Below are 17934 nucleotides of genomic sequence, written 5' to 3' on the forward strand. Positions count from 1 at the left end.
ATTGAAAGAAACTGATTTAATCAATGATTTAATGAAGCTCTTAAACTGTAGTCATGTCCACTAATCACCTTCAGACATCTTCAGAGATTATTCTACAAGTTCTACAAGTGATTCGGTCTCTAGTGTGAAACTAGTGTGTTCCAAAGGGTTCTAATGTTCTAATTTTCTCATGTTTGAGTTTATTGAACAATTACAGATTTTTAAAAGGATCATTACAAAAGGTTCAATACAAATTTAAGGGCTATTCCTAGAAACATTACATACCATAAAGGCTCGTTATTAAACAGTCTTTTACTGGTTAAAATGTTTTTTCAAATATCATTTATAGACATAAAGGAACCATCAGCATCATTTGTGCTGCTATGGCATCAAGCAAACAACACTTCCAAACAACACTATCTCCAAGAATATAGTGTGTGGGCCTACATACACAAAGAGTTTTTAAGCAAAAAAAGAAAACCACAAATACACAACTAAAGCAGGTTGATTAAAATGCAATATCCCTGATAAATAATCAAACAAAAAATAATTCGTTTTATTACTAAAACATCCTAACAATCTTATTTTTGTTTTGCTGATTTCTTACCTATTCATTGAGTAGGTCTGCGTCTCCCAGACCAAGTGTCTCAGACTGCCATCATTAAGATCACAATGGTCATTTCATGACCACAAAAAAACATTAACGCAATTCGTACAAAGTGTCTATTAATGCAACCAACAGCACAATAACACCAAATGACCAATCATAGTACAATTAACTAACTACTTAGCTATCTGACAGCTTGACTACAACTTATCTAGCTTACCCAATGTAATGTGATCTAAGATTTTTGGCCTGTTTTAGCCAAGGCTGCAAATCCCTTAATTTATTCCCTAAGTGTAGCCACACCTTCTTACTAAGAATATAGAAGAATAACATTTAAAAAACTGGGAATATATTATGGAAAATAAAAACAAAATGCCATTATTAGCACATGGAAAATTAACTTTTTGTTAACATGTTGTAACACTGGAGATAAAAAACAGGTAAGAAGAGGAATATTAGGTGGAGATGTTATTGAAACATATGGGGATGGGTGGAGCTACACATCATACTGCAACCAGCCAGTAGAGGCACTAGATTGTGCTTTTCTACAGCCCTTGTTTGGTTAATCGAGAAAGTTGTCTATAATGGCCAGAAATGCTGTATTTAAATAATGGAAGTACGATCAAAGTATTACAGACTTTCACTCACATGAGCAACATCTTAGTCATCTAACTCATGTCTTTTTAGTCTCCCAAGGAATGAAGTGTGGGACCACAAACCAGACTTTAAGAGGTTTAATGTCGTCAGTTATTGCTGATTAAATGAATGACAGACTGCTCGTTTTACTGGGAGTATCGGTTACACAAGTGAACTACATTCATCAAAGTTATGATTTAAAGATTATTCTTGTGTCTGTAGTGAATCCAAGACAATGCCACACATGTTGATTTCATTTGGACAAGAGTATGCAAGTATTTTTATAGGGGATCGTGAAATGGGTCTTTATGGTACCGTATGCTGGTCCACTCTTAAGTTCCTCACTGTTACACAACTGCGTAAGTTGTTAATGGTTTAATAGCAGTTACAAAATAACATTTGCTAAAATGTGTTACTAAATAATCAGAGCAAATTAAATCTCTTAAGAGTCTTAAGAAGTCTGCCTGTCCTCCTGTCCCAGGGCCGCGCAAAAATCAGACAAGCTCCCACTGATTATTACTGCTAGGCTTTGTGGGCGGCTGTGGGGCCGCAATTAAAATGCTTCTAGAAAGAAACAGCCGACCACATCTGAGTCGCACCCCCACCCCCTCCGTCGGGATCAAACCACATGAAGAGCGTCTCTCTCAGAAATGGTCACCAGAGCAGCAGGCAGCTCCTCCACCGTGGGCCACCAGGCCACTCTCAAAACCAGGGGTGCCAAACAGGGCCGCTCGGTGATGTATGGACAAGGGGGTTCGGGGGGGTGTGGAGGTTGTGGGAGATTGGTGGGGGTGAGGGGAGGAGGTGGGTGTGAATTAAGGCCTGGTTCCCTAGAGTATGGGGAGGGAGGGGGCAGGCAAAGTAGGGGGGCAGGGGTTGAGCGACGCTGTCGATGGCATGTGCTGGTGTTGCGCCAAAGGGCGAAAGGAGATTTGTAGATGATGGCGCTAATTACGAGAATGGTAACCATAATGTGAGCAAGATGGAAGCAATTTAGGCATGGAGTCATGTGCGCCTCGCTCTTCCACCCACTGCTGCAGTGTACCGGCAAACCGAACGGCTGCTAGAGCGAGAGCCGGAGACACTAGATCTGCCAGAGCCGTTGTTTGTCTGCAGTCATAGTTGCATGGGAACAGTGTGGTTTTACTGACCACTGGTTGTTGTAGTTTTATGCTGGTAAGAAAGGCAAGGCGGAAATATCAAAGGTGTTACCGTGTGGATTCACATATTTGGATTCAGATTCATACCACATTTTTGATTGTAGAGTACAGATGTTTTATTATGCTTTATATGTAAAAAAATAAAATAAAAAGGAGGAATTTGTTATTTACTATAATATACATTAAGCGGTGTTAACTATTCTAAGATATGTGGTTATCAAAGGGTTAATGCCAAGGGCATAAACATAAGTCGAAAATTGGGGGAGGCTTGTTAGTCAGGACCTTTAGAGAGTGTCCGGGGGCATGCGGAAGTAATTTGTTTTTAAATAAATTAAACTAAACTGACAAAATAAAGAGATCTGCTTGGTTCACTTGGATCCAATTCTACCATTATACTTGTTTATTTACATTGACATGGCAAAAGTCATGGTAGTCTTGGAAAAGCTTAAACCTGTGTAAGTTGTGAGGTGATATCTTGTGAGTGAGGTTAAACACTGTCCTGTGTGTTAATGGCAAGACAGAATGAATTTTATTGGAGTACCAATTAGACCTGATTAATATTGTCCCATAAAAGATGAAGAAAGCTGCACTGAGCTGTGGGATATGCATATAGGAACTCCTGAATTGAATGTAGATTTAATTTATGCTTTTCTGTTCTTATAAACAATTCTAGCCAGACACCTTATAAGAATATGTGTTTAGAATTACACTATACAATAGGTCCAAATGTTTGGGGCATTCATCTCTAATGAAAGCAATCAGCTAATTTGAGTTGCATCCTCTGCTGATGCAAATCTACTTGACTAGGCCCTGTAGAGAAGTATTGCCAATAGAACAGGAATCTCTGTAATAGACAAACACAAAGCTATTGGCAGAGAAAATTCTCAAACAAAAGCAGAATGAACTCTTTTTAATACCCTTAGTTTCAGAAGAAACAATGAATGAACTAAAATGAAATACTTTTGTCTACATATATATATATATATATATATATATATATATATATATACATATATATATATCGTGGAGATAGTATTGCGAGGTTTCTATGTTAGATCTTGTTGCTCTCTATGACTGCAGACAGAAACTATGGTGATAAGGCATATATACTGATTAGTACATATATCACCCTTAATACATTACCATCAGAACTACATTCAGTACTAACTGAGCATTACACTAGAGTGGAGTGGGAGGGGGCTACACCCACAGTTAAAATACTTTATATTTAACTCTATATTAAAATGATTACCAAGTAAAAAAAGCACAAACCACTAGCACTTTACAGTAAGGGTGCATTAATTAACTGTACATACTACCAAATGTCTCCACTAAATATTGTGGTTGGTGTGGTGCAGTGGATAACACCACTATCTGCCAGTGCGCTACCCTTTTATGTGGGAGCCTGGGGTTCAATTCCTGGTCTGGGTGGCTGAATGCTGTGCTATACCAATAAGAGTCCTTAGGCAAGACTCCAATTACTATGTAGGCCTACTTCTGTAACAGGAATAACCTTGTAGGTTGGCCTGGATAAGAGCATCAGATAAATACCTTAAATTAATGAATGAAATGAAATAAAATATCATTTATTACACTATTAATCATTGCATTTTTTTTTATTAAAGTTGTAACTAATTTTGGATTATTATTTACAACATTCGTAAGCACTTTACTAATAAACATTTTATGTTTAACTTATCTTGTGTCTACTAAAAATTAGATGATGTATTTCTTAAAACATTTAACAACAATACTGAGAAATTATTAAATCATTTGATTATTACTATAGTAAGTACTGTTATTTGTGACCTGTATTGCCACCGAAACAGTTCGTGCCATTTACACAAAATAGGGCTGAATGACACATCATTTCAGCATCATTATTGTAATTTTTTCATAAGCTTTATTCATTTATTAATATCTCATATTTTACTCTGAAACTGGATACGCAGATTACATTATTAACATAATGACCATGTTGGACTAATGACTTCTTGTAAAAATCTGATGAAAAGTCTGTATTTTTAAATATTGCAATATATATTGCAGAAAAACAAACTGCAATATTTTATTGCTTTTTATTACTTTTTTAATACTGAATATTCTGATTTACAAATGTTGGACTGTAAACTGCTCAACTACTACAAAATGCTCTATCCCTGTGTGTTAAAGTGAGTTTTAGTTCAACAAAATCAATGAAACTAATTAACTTATTTACCTACTGACCCAAATTGGACATATTTCTTTAGTCTCAGACTTCTGTCTGCATGTATGTGTTGGAAATGTGCTCCCTCAGCCACGTGTGTGCGTCTCAGTGTGTAGAATCTGCCTGCGACTGGCCAGCGCTGATGTGATAGTGGTAAAGCACGAGGGCTGCACACATGCCTACAGAGCCCACTGTGTAATTTTGGGGTGTATAATTGGCCCTTTTTGGATCTTTTTAAAAGCAAAAAAGTCTGCCCTCACATGGCACGCACTTTGTGATGCGGTTTTGGTAGAGTGTAGTAATGCTGTATGTAAGTGGTGGTGATGCTGTGTGTGTGTGTGTATGTTTGGGGGTCTGGTTGGGCTATGTGTACTGTAATGCTGTTTATTTGTAGTAATGCAGTATATGTGTGTAATAGTGTGAGTAAGCAATGCTGTGTGTAGTAAAACTGTGTGTGGTAATGCTGCCCCTGTAGCAGTACACTCATTTTTAAAAAAATGTGAATGAACAACACATTTAACAATGGTATTTACAGCTCTGGTAAAAAATAAGAGACCACTTAAAAATGAAGCATGTCTTTTATTTTACCAAATTGAAAACCTCTGGAATATAATCAAGAGGAAGATGGATGATCACAAGCCATCAAACCAAGCTGAACTGCTTGAAGTTTTGCACTAGAAGTGGCATAAAGTTATTCAAAAGCAGTGTGTAAAAATGGTGGAGGAGAACATGCCAAGATGCATGAAAACAGGGTAATTCCACCAAATATTGATTTTTGAATAGCTATATCTATTTTCTATAAATAAATAAATAAATGCTCTAAATAACAGTGTTTTTATTTGGAATTTGGGAGACTTTTGTCCGTAGTTTATAGAATAAAACAACAATGTTCATTTTACTATGGCAAAATCAGAGAAACTAATTCAGAAACTAAAGTAATGATATGTGTGAACATAGGTGTAATGATATGTGTAGAAGTAGTACAAGTAATGCTATAGACGTGTAATAATGTTGGTTTATATCTGTAGTAATGAGTAATGCTGCATGCATTATGGTATTATGGTAATGTACATGCTCAGTAATGCACTTTATGAGTAGTAATTCTGTATATGTGTAATAATAATTTATGAGTATAGTTATGCTCAAAGCTTAAGTGTGGAGTAGTACTAAGAGTTTTTATATATAGTAATATACATACACATACATACACTATGTGTGATACACTATGTGTGAGTAATGCAAACAGTGTTTTATACTGATGCTGCAGTAGTGCTTATATGTGTAATATAGCAATGATGTATAGCTGTAATAATGAACAGTTATATACAATATCCTGCCAAAAGTATTTGCTCACCCATCTAAATCAATGAATTCAGGTCTTCCAATATTCCAGTCACTTCCATGGCCATAGGTGTATAAAACCAAGCAGCTAGTCATGCAAACTGCTTCAACAAACATTAGTGAAAGAATGGGTCTTTCTCAGGAGCTAGGTGAACTCCAGTGTAATATCGTGATAGGATGCAGCACCTGTGCAACAAATCCAGTCATGAAATTTACTACTTACTACTAAATATTCCACAGCCAACTGTCAGTGAAATTATAACACAGTGGAAGAGACTGGGAAAGACAGCAACTCCGGCTCTGTCAGTGTAAAATAACAGAGTGGGGTCAGCGGATGCTGAGGAGCATAGTGCACAGAGTTCACCAACTTACTGCAGAGTCACTACACCAATCACTACACACCTCCAAACTTCATGTAGCTTCAGATTAGATCAAAAACAATAGAGAGTAGAGAGATTCATGGAAAGGAGAGTTTCCATGGCTGAGCAGCTCCATCCAAGCCTCACATCACCAAATGCAATGCAGGCAAGTGAATACTGATGGCAACATAGTGTATGTGTAGTAATGGTGTATACATGTTCATATTTTGACCAAATTACACTGTCAAATTACCCTGTTTAAAAAACAATATCTAAAACACAATTTTTGTTTTTGTTTTTTCACATGTAAATATAAAATAAATACTCAGTGTGGCTTTTGTACATGTTTGCGCAATGTACAAAGTTTTAAAGGTAAGTTATATGTTTTTTTCCCGAACTGGGGCTAGGCAAAAAAAAAAAAAATGTAAAAAAAAAATCTTGTTATTTGTCAAATATATGAGTGATTTTCGATTACGATTGTGATTTTTAGTTTTTACATAACAACTTCATTTTTTACAGACATTTAAAGGGCCATTTAAAGTGATACACAAGCTATTATTTTCTTTAACTTTAATAAAAAATATATATTAGCTGGTTTTATTTTCCTTTTTTTTACAGCAGCTTTCATAATAAACACGTTACCTAAACATCATCTCCTTATATTTAAGTATATTTCAGGAAAAGTGTAAAATATGAAAACCACTGACCCATAAAATTTCTTTACAGGTTTCTGATTGAAAAAAAATCTACTTAGAGTTACTCTGCATGTAAGTATGTACAATCGCCATTATCCCATTCATTTAATTAATCAATAGCTCAATCTATCTAAACTTATTGGATGAAGCACTTATATAACCATCATTCTACAGACCACAGGTAACTCCACTGCTTCACAGCTCAATCCTGTGGAGATTTAACCCCTGTGTACCCCATACCTGGCATTAGGCATGGTGCCAATATAGGTTCAAATAGGTGCTTATCCACTCCAGAGTTCTATTCTAAAAACAATGTCTTTTTTATACAGGGCCTGTAGATGCTGTGTAAGTTTATTTCATTTATTTGTACGTTTTTGCACATCTGTCTGCAATGTATGCAACCTATTGGTGCAAGGTAGATGAAAGCGTCCATTAATATTTGGACATTGAGTGTGTAGTATATGTATTGTGTGTGTAGTAATGCTCTGTGTGTGTGTGTGTAACACTGATCTCTGTGCATCATTGGTCGAGCAGGGGGATCTCACCACAGGAACTCTCTCTCTCTCTCTCTCTCTCTCTCTCTCTCTCTCTCTCTCTCTCTCTCTCTCTTTTCAGTCCTGCCCTCTCTCTCCGGCGGGGCAGATCCACTCCGCCTGCAGAGCAGAGAGGAGTGTGTGTTCAGAGCAGAGTGTGTGTGAGGGTGTGTGCGAGCGCGCGCGGAGCAGCAGCAGCAGCAGCAGCAGTGGAGAGCAGGACTACAGCAGTGTTTTCTGCCCTCATGCGCGCTCGTGAATGGCGCGAGCGCACCGGGGCGCACCGTGCAGCTGAGCTCGTGGTGGGAGCGGGAGGCGCGCGTGCCATGCCACGATGGTGCTGATCGAGCTGCTGTTGTTGCTTAGCGTGCTGGGGCACGCGGAGCCGCGCAGGCGGCGGGACGCGGCGGCGCGCGGAGGGGTCTACGAGCACCTGGGGGGAGCGCCGCGCCGCAGGAAACTCTACTGCGCCACCAAGTACCACCTTCAAATCCACCCCAGCGGCAAGATCGACGGCTCGCTGGAGGAGGACAACCCGCTGAGTGAGTAGCGGAGAGAGAGGGAAAGAGAGAGAGAGAGAGAGAGAGAGAGAGAGAGAGAGGGAAAGATACTCTGTGTTCAGTTAGAAGTTTATAGCATGTTGAGTTTCAGCTCAATAAGACTTTATATGTAGTGTGTATGTGTGTGTGTGTGTGTGTGTGAATGTTCTGTTTGAGTTTATGCACGTGGAGTGACTGTGTGAGTGTGTGTTGAATTAAAGCTGGTTCTGGTTGTGATGCTGTGTGTGTGTGTTGAGTAAAGGTTTATACTCATGCTGCGTTTAGCTAGAGAGGTGATTCCCACGCTGTGTGTTAAGTTAAATTTGGTTCTGGTAAGGTGTGTGTGTTCGTGTGTGTGTGTGTGTGTGTAAGAGATATAGGCTATTAAAGTTAGATCTGTTGGAGATTGTCTGTATGTGTGTGTGTCCATAGAAGTGTGTGTTCAGTGTTTAAAGTTTATTCTCGTGCTCTGTGTTCAGTTAGAGATGTTGTGTGTGTGTGTACTTAGTTGGAATTAAGAGTTGGTGGTGTGTGTGTGTGTGAGGTAGTGTTTGAAAAGTTAGAGCTGGTTCTGGTGATGTGTGTAACAAGATAGATAGATAATTTATTGATCCCCGAGAGGAAATTCTGGAAGAGTGGGATACTGGGTTGAAACGGTACTGTTTAGTTTGGTGAAAGAGGGAAAAGGAGAAATAGGCAAAGTGCTTCATATGCTATAAGAGTTAGATCTGTTGGAGAGTGTGTGTATGTGTAAAGTTAAAGCTGGTTCTGGTAAGGTGTGTGTGTTTGTGAGAGAGAGAGAGAGTGCGTGAGAGAGTTGGGTAAAAGTTGGGTAACAGTTGGTTCATATTCTATTAGAGTTAGATCTGTTTCAGTGTGTGTGTGTGTGTGTGGTGTGTGTTCAGTGTTTTAAGTTTGTTCTCACGCTCTGTGATCAGTTAGAGGTGTTGTGTGTGTGTGTGTGTGTGTGTCTCATGTTGTATGTAAGTTGGAGTTAAGAGTTGGTGCTATGTGTGTGAGGTAGTGTTTGAAAAGTGTATAAAGTTAGAGCTGATTCTGGTGATGTGTGTTATAAGAGTGGGATAGTGGGTTGAAACGGTACTGTTTAGTTTGGTGAGAGAGAAAAATAGACATGGGCTTCATATTTTGTTAGAGTTAGATCTGTTGGAGAGTGTGTGTATGTGTTGAGTTAGTGCTGCCCGCTTAAAGGTGTGTGTCTGTGTTTGTCTACAGAAGTGTGTTTAGTGTTTTAAGTTGGTTTCCACGCTCTGTGTTCAGTTAGAGGTGTGTGTGTGTCTCATATTGTATGTGTATTAAGTTAGAGTTAAGAGTTTGTGTTGAAAAGTGTATAAAGTTAGAGCTGGTTCTGGTGATGTGTGTTAAAAGAGTGGGATACTGGGTTGAAAAGGAACTGTTTATTGTGGTGAGAGAAAGAACGAGAGATGGGTAAAATGCTTCATTTTCTATGAAAGTGTACTAAGCTGGAATTAGAGTTAGTGGTGTGTGTGAGAGTGTGTGAGTGTTTGAAAAGTGTGTAGAGTTATAGCTGATTCTGGTGGGCTGTATGATAAGTGTGTAGAGAAGTTTAGTGGGCTGTAGTACTGCTGCTTAGTTTTGAAACTGTGGAAAAAAGAGAATAAATACACACACACACATTACAAACTGAGAGTGTTTAGTTAACACATCAGTAAAATAAAAAACTTTTTAGTGAAAGCAGAAAAGAAATCATTAGAACCAGAATAAATTATATTTCATATTTAGTTACTATAATACTATAAAGCAAATACAGTGTCATATGTAGTAACATTTGACTGTATGATTAATTACATTATATGTACATAATATTCATCTATCTATCTATCTATCTATCTATCTATCTATCTATCTATCTATCTATCTATCTATCTATCTATCTATCTATCTATCTATCTAAAGCTTTAACATAATGTAAGTATTTAATTATACATATAATAATAGTAATTTGACTGTATGATTAATTACATTATATTTACATAATATTCATCTATCTATCTATCTATCTATCTATCTATCTATCTATCTATCTATCTATCTATCTATCTATCTATCTATCTATCTATCTAAATCATTAACATAATTTAAGCTTTAAATTATACATAAACAGTCTAATTATCCAGGGCTCTTCTAATGACTATAGGAAGTTTACTCAGCGTTAATAACGCCTCTATAACGCCCCATCTTATCATGTTTAACACTGTGTGTATTTGTGTGTGTGTGTGTGTGTGTGTGTGTGTGTGTGTGTGTGTGTGTGTGTGTGTTGATTCTGTGTGTGTGTGTGGGTCTGCTGCCCTCGTTTGTCCGGCAGAGGTTTCCAATTAGCGCAGCGCAAACAGCGCGAGGAGGCGCGCTCCCGTACCATAGCGGGATTTAACAGACCGTTGGCCGTAATGACAGAGCGCGCGCGGGTTTATACTGGAAGAGGATGATTATTGGAGGAGAGGAGCTGAATAAACACCCACTTAGAGAGAGAGAGAGAGAGAGAGAGAGAGAGAGAGAGAGAGAGAGAGAGAGAGAGAGAGAGAGAGTGTGTGTGTGTGTGTTCTGTCAGTATGTTTGCTGCTGGGAAGGATGTGTGGGAAATTGCTCTGTAGGTTGTAAGTCAGTCAAAACACAGAGGTATTAACATAATCAGACTAAAGGTTCTGTAATCAGACTGAATCCACTATGATTATACTGCTAAACTCAGGCTAACTCTTATAAAACTGCTGAACCAAGGATAACTCTGATTATACTGCTGAACCCAGGCTAACTCTTATAAAACTGCTGAACCCAGGACTGACTCTGATAATACTGCTAAACCAGGGCTAACTCTGATTATACTGCTAAACCAGGGCTAACTCTTAAAAAAAACTGCTGAACTCAGGCTAACTCTTATAAAACTGCTAAACCAGGGCTAACTCTTATAATACTGCTGAACCAGGGCTAACTCTGATAAAATTGCAGAACTCAGGCTAACTCTTATAAAACTGCTGAACCCAGACTAACTCTGATAATACTGCTGAACCCAGGCTAACTCTTATAAAACTGCTGAACCCAAGCTAACTCTTATAAAACTGCTGAACCCAAGCTAACTCTGATTATACTACTGAACTCAGGTTAACCCTGATTATACTGCTAAACCAGGGCTAAATCTTTAAAAAACTGCTGAACCCAAGCTAACTCTGATTATACTACTGAACTCAGGCTAACTCTGATTATACTGCTAAACCAGGGCTAACTCTTATAAAACTGCTGAACCCAAGCTAACTCTGATTATACTACTGAACTCAGGTTAACTCTGATTATACTGCTAAACCAGGGCTAAATCTTTAAAAAACTGCTGAACTCAGGCTAACTCTTATAAAACTGCTGAACCCAGGCTAACTCTGATAAATTTGCTGAACTCAGATTAACTCTTATAAAACTGCTGAACCCAGGACTAACTCTGATAAATTTGCTGAACTCAGACTAACTTTTATAAAACTGCTAAACCCAGGCTAACTCTGATAATACTGCTAAACCAGGGCTAACTCTGATTATACTGCTGAACCCAGGCTAACTCTGATTATACTGCTGAACCCAGGCTAACTCTGATAATACTGCTGACGAACCCAGGTTAACTTTTATAAAACAACTGCTGAACCCAGGCTAACTCTGATAAAACAGCTGGATCCAGGCTAACTCTGATAAATTTGCTGAACTCAGACTAACTTTTATAAAACTGCTAAACCCAGGCTAACTCTGATAATACTGCTAAACCAGGGCTAACTCTGATTATACTGCTGAACCCAGGCTAACTCTGATTATACTGCTGAACCCAGGCTAACTCTGATAATACTGCTGACGAACCCAGGTTAACTTTTATAAAACAACTGCTGAACCCAGGCTAACTCTGATAAAACAGCTGGATCCAGGCTAACTCTGATAATACTGCTGAACCCAGGCTAACTCTGATAATACTGCTAAACCCAGGCTAACTCTAATAATACTGCTGAACCCAGGCTAACTCTGATAATACTGCTGACGAACCCAGGTTAACTTTTATAAAACAACTGCTGAACCCAGGCGAACTCTGATAATACTGCTGAACCCAGGCTAACTCTGATAATACTGCTGACGAACCCAGGTTAACTCTTATAAAACAACTGCTGAACCCAGGCTAACTCTGATAAAACAGCTGAACCCAGGCTAACTCTGATAATACTGCTGAACCCAGGCTAACTCTGATAATACTGCTGATGAACACAGGTTAACTTTTATAAAACAACTGCTGAACCCAGGCTAACTCTGATAAAACAGCTGGATCCAGGCTAACTCTGATAAATTTGCTGAACTCAGACTAACTTTTATAAAACTGCTAAACCCAGGCTAACTCTGATAATACTGCTAAACCAGGGCTAACTCTGATTATACTGCTGAACCCAGGCTAACTCTGATTATACTGCTGAACCCAGGCTAACTCTGATAATACTGCTGACGAACCCAGGTTAACTTTTATAAAACAACTGCTGAACCCAGGCTAACTCTGATAAAACAGCTGGATCCAGGCTAACTCTGATAATACTGCTGAACCCAGGCTAACTCTGATAATACTGCTAAACCCAGGCTAACTCTAATAATACTGCTGAACCCAGGCTAACTCTGATAATACTGCTGACGAACCCAGGTTAACTTTTATAAAACAACTGCTGAACCCAGGCGAACTCTGATAATACTGCTGAACCCAGGCTAACTCTGATAATACTGCTGACGAACCCAGGTTAACTCTTATAAAACAACTGCTGAACCCAGGCTAACTCTGATAAAACAGCTGAACCCAGGCTAACTCTGATAATACTGCTGAACCCAGGCTAACTCTGATAATACTGCTGATGAACACAGGTTAACTTTTATAAAACAACTGCTGAACCCAGGCTAACTCTTTTAAAACACCTGAATCCAGGCTAAATCTGATAAAACCGCTGAACCAGGGCTAACTCTAATAACTATGCTAATCCAGGGCTAACTCTGATTATATTGCTGAATCCAGGCTAACTCTGATAAAGCTGCTGAACTCAGGCTAACTCTGATAAAATAGGAGGACAGGTGAACAGAGGGAAGGGAGAACTGGATTGGTCACAAATGGATTTGACTTTAGTCAGGATTAAAATCTAACTCTGTCAGTCTCTGAGATAAGAAACACAAGACTTACAGAAAGAGAGTTAAAAGTATTAGTAGTATGGGTATTAGTAGTAATTTATACATATGGATGATTATGATCTGTTTTTATATTTTTGTTGTTAGAACTTAATTTTCCATGTATTTTACAGCTTTGTCAACATAGGCCTCGTATCCTGTCCTGACAATAACACATATTTAAATTATGATAAATATGACTTGAGAAATGTAAAGAGAGAAACACAGACTGAGCAAAAGACAGATAGAAAAAAACATACAGAAAACTTACAGATGAATAAAAGTAGTGAAAGATCAAAGAAGGAGAAAGCAAGACACCAGACACTCTGAGAGAAAGTCATGCAGAAATTAAGAGAGATGTACAGAGAGAAAAATTGATAGACCGAGATAGATACAGTAAGAGATGTAAAGAGAGTGATGTAGACAAAGTGGAATTTACAGAAAGATTGAAAGACATTTAGAATAGAATGAGAGAAAATTAAAAAAGATGAAAAAATTAATAAAAAAAGAAGACAAACAGAGAGACATACAAAGTAAACACAGGATGAGATGTAAAGAATGAAATAGAGAGAGAGCAAAATAGGAATAGAAAGAGACAGATAAAGAGATAAAATAGATAAAGAAATACAAAGAGTGAGACATACAGAATGTACGGACATATAAATCTACAGAGATGTACAGAATTAATCATCAATTAAAACTGAGAATTAAAGAGAGAGAACAACACACAGAAAGAAAGAGACATACAGGGAGAAATATATACATATAATACAAAAAAAGGTTAACATGCAAAACAAGAGCGAGAGACATAAAAAGAAACATAACATAATACAGAAAAGGACAGATATATAAGAAGCTATACAATAAGAAAAAAAATACAGATATAAACAGTAAGAGACATAGAGAGAAATAGAGGCATATGAATAAATAAAAAGAGAGAGAGCCCATTTCCCCAGGCTCTTCACCTCCATAAAGTTCTCATTAGAGCTCTTCTGTTCTTCTCTCATCTTGATTCACTCATGATCATTTATTAGAAACATGTAATGAGAGTAAATTGAGGCCCTGTTCCCTCAGTAATACGTTTAATAACAACCTGCTTTACTAACAGCTCTAATAACAGCAGTTCAGACCTGCTCTAATCACACATTCCTCTGTTCTTTAGGTATACTGGAAATCACAGCGGTGGACGTCGGAGTGGTAGCAATCAAGGGCCTGTTCTCTGGGAGATATTTAGCCATGAATGAGAAAGGTCGCCTTTACGCCTCGGTAAGTGTTACGTCACGCTGGAAAAGCAGCCTGGAGATACGAAGCCACGGACCGAACAGCTCAGATAACAAGCACAGCAATTTGATTCCATCGCCACATGGTGGTGTTTTCATGCGTAACCAGTGTGGCCACATGTCGCCAGGGTGGACGCGCAGTTAGAGGGGTTTAAAGTAGAAATGAATGGAAGAAATGATGTTCAGGGGAGGAGCGGGGGTTTACGTTGAGAGCTGTGGAGGTTTGTGAAGGTTCTGGCGTAAATGTCAGAAGGAAATTAGCTCAATTTGGGTCAGTTTGTGGCTGTTCTGTTTATTTCTCTTTGGGTTATCCCTCGAATTCTGTAAAAGTGTACTTTAGTTCAATTTATGATCATGCAAAAATGTTGCCTGCTTTATTTTGTGACATATAAAATAATGTAAAATAATGTAAAATAAACAACCAGACACAGTAATGATAAACACTGCTTTATTCTATAATATAAGAAATTAACTGGTTAGAAGGCTTATGATTATTTTTTTGTACATAAATTTATCATGACATTATTTAAAATGAATCACATGTTCTTCTTTCTGTTTAAAAAATACACAGAAAGAAGTAAAATATGGGCTATGTATAAACTATTAATCAATGTAGAGTATCATGTAATCATATATTTTACCTATTTATTGGAGTTTCTTTAGAGTGAATATATACAAAATATTCTGTGGTTATTTTTTTAGTCTTTTTTGTTACTAAAAACCTTTTAATGTAAATGACATCTGCCTTATTTAAGCAACAGTTCACCCACTCTATAGTAAACATTATATAGATTGCTTACAATCTATATAATGCCATTCTCTCCTACTTACCATTTACAATCATGGTTCTTTTTTATCTCTAGTACCTTAGATATAATATTCAGATAATAATTCAGTTGCAGAATCTGTGTGATGGGAATTATTTGGTATTGGCTAGGTTTAGTATAGTATGAATTCCTAAAGAACAAGTTGAGCAATTACCATGTAGTTAACATGTATTTAAACAAGTGTTATCAATGCTACAGAAACCATGTTTCACTTAAAATATGGACCTTGAATCCAGTGTTAAGTTCTGGAATTAGTTCTTGATAGAGAACAGTTAAGGGAAAAGTTCATGTAATTGATTGGTCATATTGTGTTAAACTTGTCAAAAATGATGAAGTTGAGGACTGGAAACTGGATTCAAAGTTCAGATTTGAAGAATTGTGCCAGAAAATAACTATTTTTGTCTCATAAAGACCCATTTAGTTAAGGTACTGTAGATGTCCATTTAAAAACCCTAATAAAAGGTTATTCACTTTCTTAAATGCATCTTCTACAGAAGTTCAACAGATTTCTTTGTAGCCCCTTTATTTGTAAGAGGATACAGTTGTGTAAAGAATCACTTAGTCCACCTTAAGTGAAGGTTAGGTCCAGACTTCTTGAACTACTTTAACAAACACTCTTTTCTTGCCCCTTTCTTCAGGAGGTCTACAATAAAGAGTGCGAGTTTGTGGAGAGGATTCACGAGTTAGGCTACAACACGTACGCCTCACGACACCACTCCACCACCCAGCCACCCGTAACCGGGGGCAACAAGCGACGAGCCCAGGCCAAGAAGCCGTGGTTCGTCTCCATCAACGGCAAGGGTCGGCCCAGGAGGGGCTTTAAGACACGGGGCACGGACAAGGCCTCCCTCTTCCTGCCCCGCGTTCTGGGCAACAAGGACCATGAGATGGTGCTCAGCCTCCTTGAAGGCCAGCAGCATGGGACAGGCCACCGGAGGGTTCGCGTGGGACGGGCCGACCGCAGGAAGAGGAGGCACAAAGGTACCAAGGGCCACGGGAGCCGTGGAGGCCAAAAGGGCCACAAGGGCCACAGGGGCAAGGGTGATCATGAAGCCCATGAAGGCCAGGAGGGCCATGGGGTGAAAGATGACACTTAAGGACCAAAAAAAGGCTCAAGTGGCCACCAAAGACCAAAAAACTGAGACCTCTGTTGGGTGGACGCCTTGGAGGAGGACTAGCTCTGACTCGGACTGATTTTTAGATGTAAAAATTGTATTTTTATCACATTCAGACGAGCATTTCTTTTTTTGTTGGTTTTCTTAATACTGAAGTCTTGCATTTGACATGTAAAGACAGTCCAAATTACATTTGCGTGACCAAAAAAAAACTTTTAAACTTTCAACAAAAAAACAAAAAACACTGCTGGATGTGTTTCAGACAATTCTAGTTAGTAGTAAACAGTCCATCTTTCCACCTTTAATCAAATAATATTTTTTGTTTAAGATTTTGATTAAAAAGAAAAGATTAGACGATTTGGATACGAGTGCTTGACAATGCCGAAGATGTGTTATATCATTGGACTACAAGACTTTTTATAGCTGAACGGCGTCCAGAGAAGCACTTTTGTTCAGATTAACCAGTAGCAGAGGAGAGTCCAACATAAAGCAGATGGATCGTTTTGTTCGTTTCTTTTTTTTTTTTTTTAAGAAAACCTACATGTGATAGTCTACTGTCCTTAAACTGCAATGAGAAGTACTTTGTATATTACTAATGTTATGCATATTTATTTTGTCCATGTGTTGTTTAAGTTATTGATGACATAGTTTCTACCATTTCAAAGCGTCAAAGATTATGACTCTATGATTAAGGATCGCTGTCAGTGCCATTGTATACAGTATATAGTATAAAGTCATCAAGGGGAGGCTCGGATTCTCGGATCCAGATCCAGACATACGTTGCAGTTGCCTAGACATTAATAGACAGATCCTTACTGTGTGTAAAATTAGTTGTGAAAGGTACTTTTTTTATATAAATAAATATATATTGAACACTGTAATAAGTGACAGTAATGCTAAAGCTGTGTTAATCAACACTGAACTTTTAACATGTGGAGGAATGTCACCAATAAATTATATGGAAATATATACCCACACATATCTCGACTGTTGGTATTGAGGATTCAGATGATGGTTTAATGTCACAGAAAACAAAAGAAAACCCAAAAAACATGGCACAGTGCATGGGACAGAAAGTAGTATTGTGTCCCATGACATAGGAGCGAATGAACGCAGCACTGACCTGTCAGATATGCATTTGGGGTCTCCTGCATTGAAGGTGGATCTGAGTCACTTGTCTGTTCACATGGACAATATTAGCCAGATGCTGCCAAGTCCGGATCCTTACCACCATTACACTGCACTGTCCACTGTGGGTGATAATGCCTTCTGTGCCCATATTCCCAGTAAAGAGGTAACACTGTGGATTGAGAGAAGAATGTTAAATGTTAACAAAACTTCGGAAATGTAATGTCCCATCCGTTTGTCAACCACTATCAGGTCTTGTTTGAACCCAGTCTTACTCACAAGATAACACCTCATAATGTACACAAGTGTGGTAGTTTCCAAGCCACTCCATGATGA

General features: G+C 38.2%; 1 protein-coding gene across 1 annotated transcript; it reads left to right on the plus strand.

Annotated features, from left to right (window-relative positions):
- The first annotated feature begins 7585 nt into the window (after nucleotides 1–7585).
- Nucleotides 7586–17439, plus strand: fgf3 (fibroblast growth factor 3). The gene is made up of 3 exons (XM_007231958.4): nucleotides 7586–8058; nucleotides 14411–14514; nucleotides 15994–17439. The coding sequence occupies exons 1-3, from the start codon at nucleotides 7851–7853 to the stop codon at nucleotides 16450–16452; spliced, it is 771 nt and encodes a 256-aa protein (XP_007232020.2). The 5' UTR covers nucleotides 7586–7850; the 3' UTR covers nucleotides 16453–17439.
- The last annotated feature ends 495 nt before the right edge of the window (nucleotides 17440–17934 follow it).

Source organism: Astyanax mexicanus, chromosome 16, assembly GCF_023375975.1.
Source record: "Astyanax mexicanus isolate ESR-SI-001 chromosome 16, AstMex3_surface, whole genome shotgun sequence".
Classification (NCBI taxonomy): domain Eukaryota; kingdom Metazoa; phylum Chordata; class Actinopteri; order Characiformes; family Acestrorhamphidae; genus Astyanax; species Astyanax mexicanus.

Excerpts from the sequence above, each read along its gene's own strand:
- fgf3 (XM_007231958.4), top strand. The coding sequence starts at position 7,851 with ATGGTGCTGATCGAGCTGCTGTTGTTGCTTAGCGTGCTGGGGCACGCG. Across the intron at positions 8,059-14,410 it reads GGAGGAGGACAACCCGCTGA|GTATACTGGAAATCACAGCG; the intron begins GTGAGTAGCGGA and ends TCTGTTCTTTAG. Across the intron at positions 14,515-15,993 it reads AAGGTCGCCTTTACGCCTCG|GAGGTCTACAATAAAGAGTG; the intron begins GTAAGTGTTACG and ends CCCTTTCTTCAG.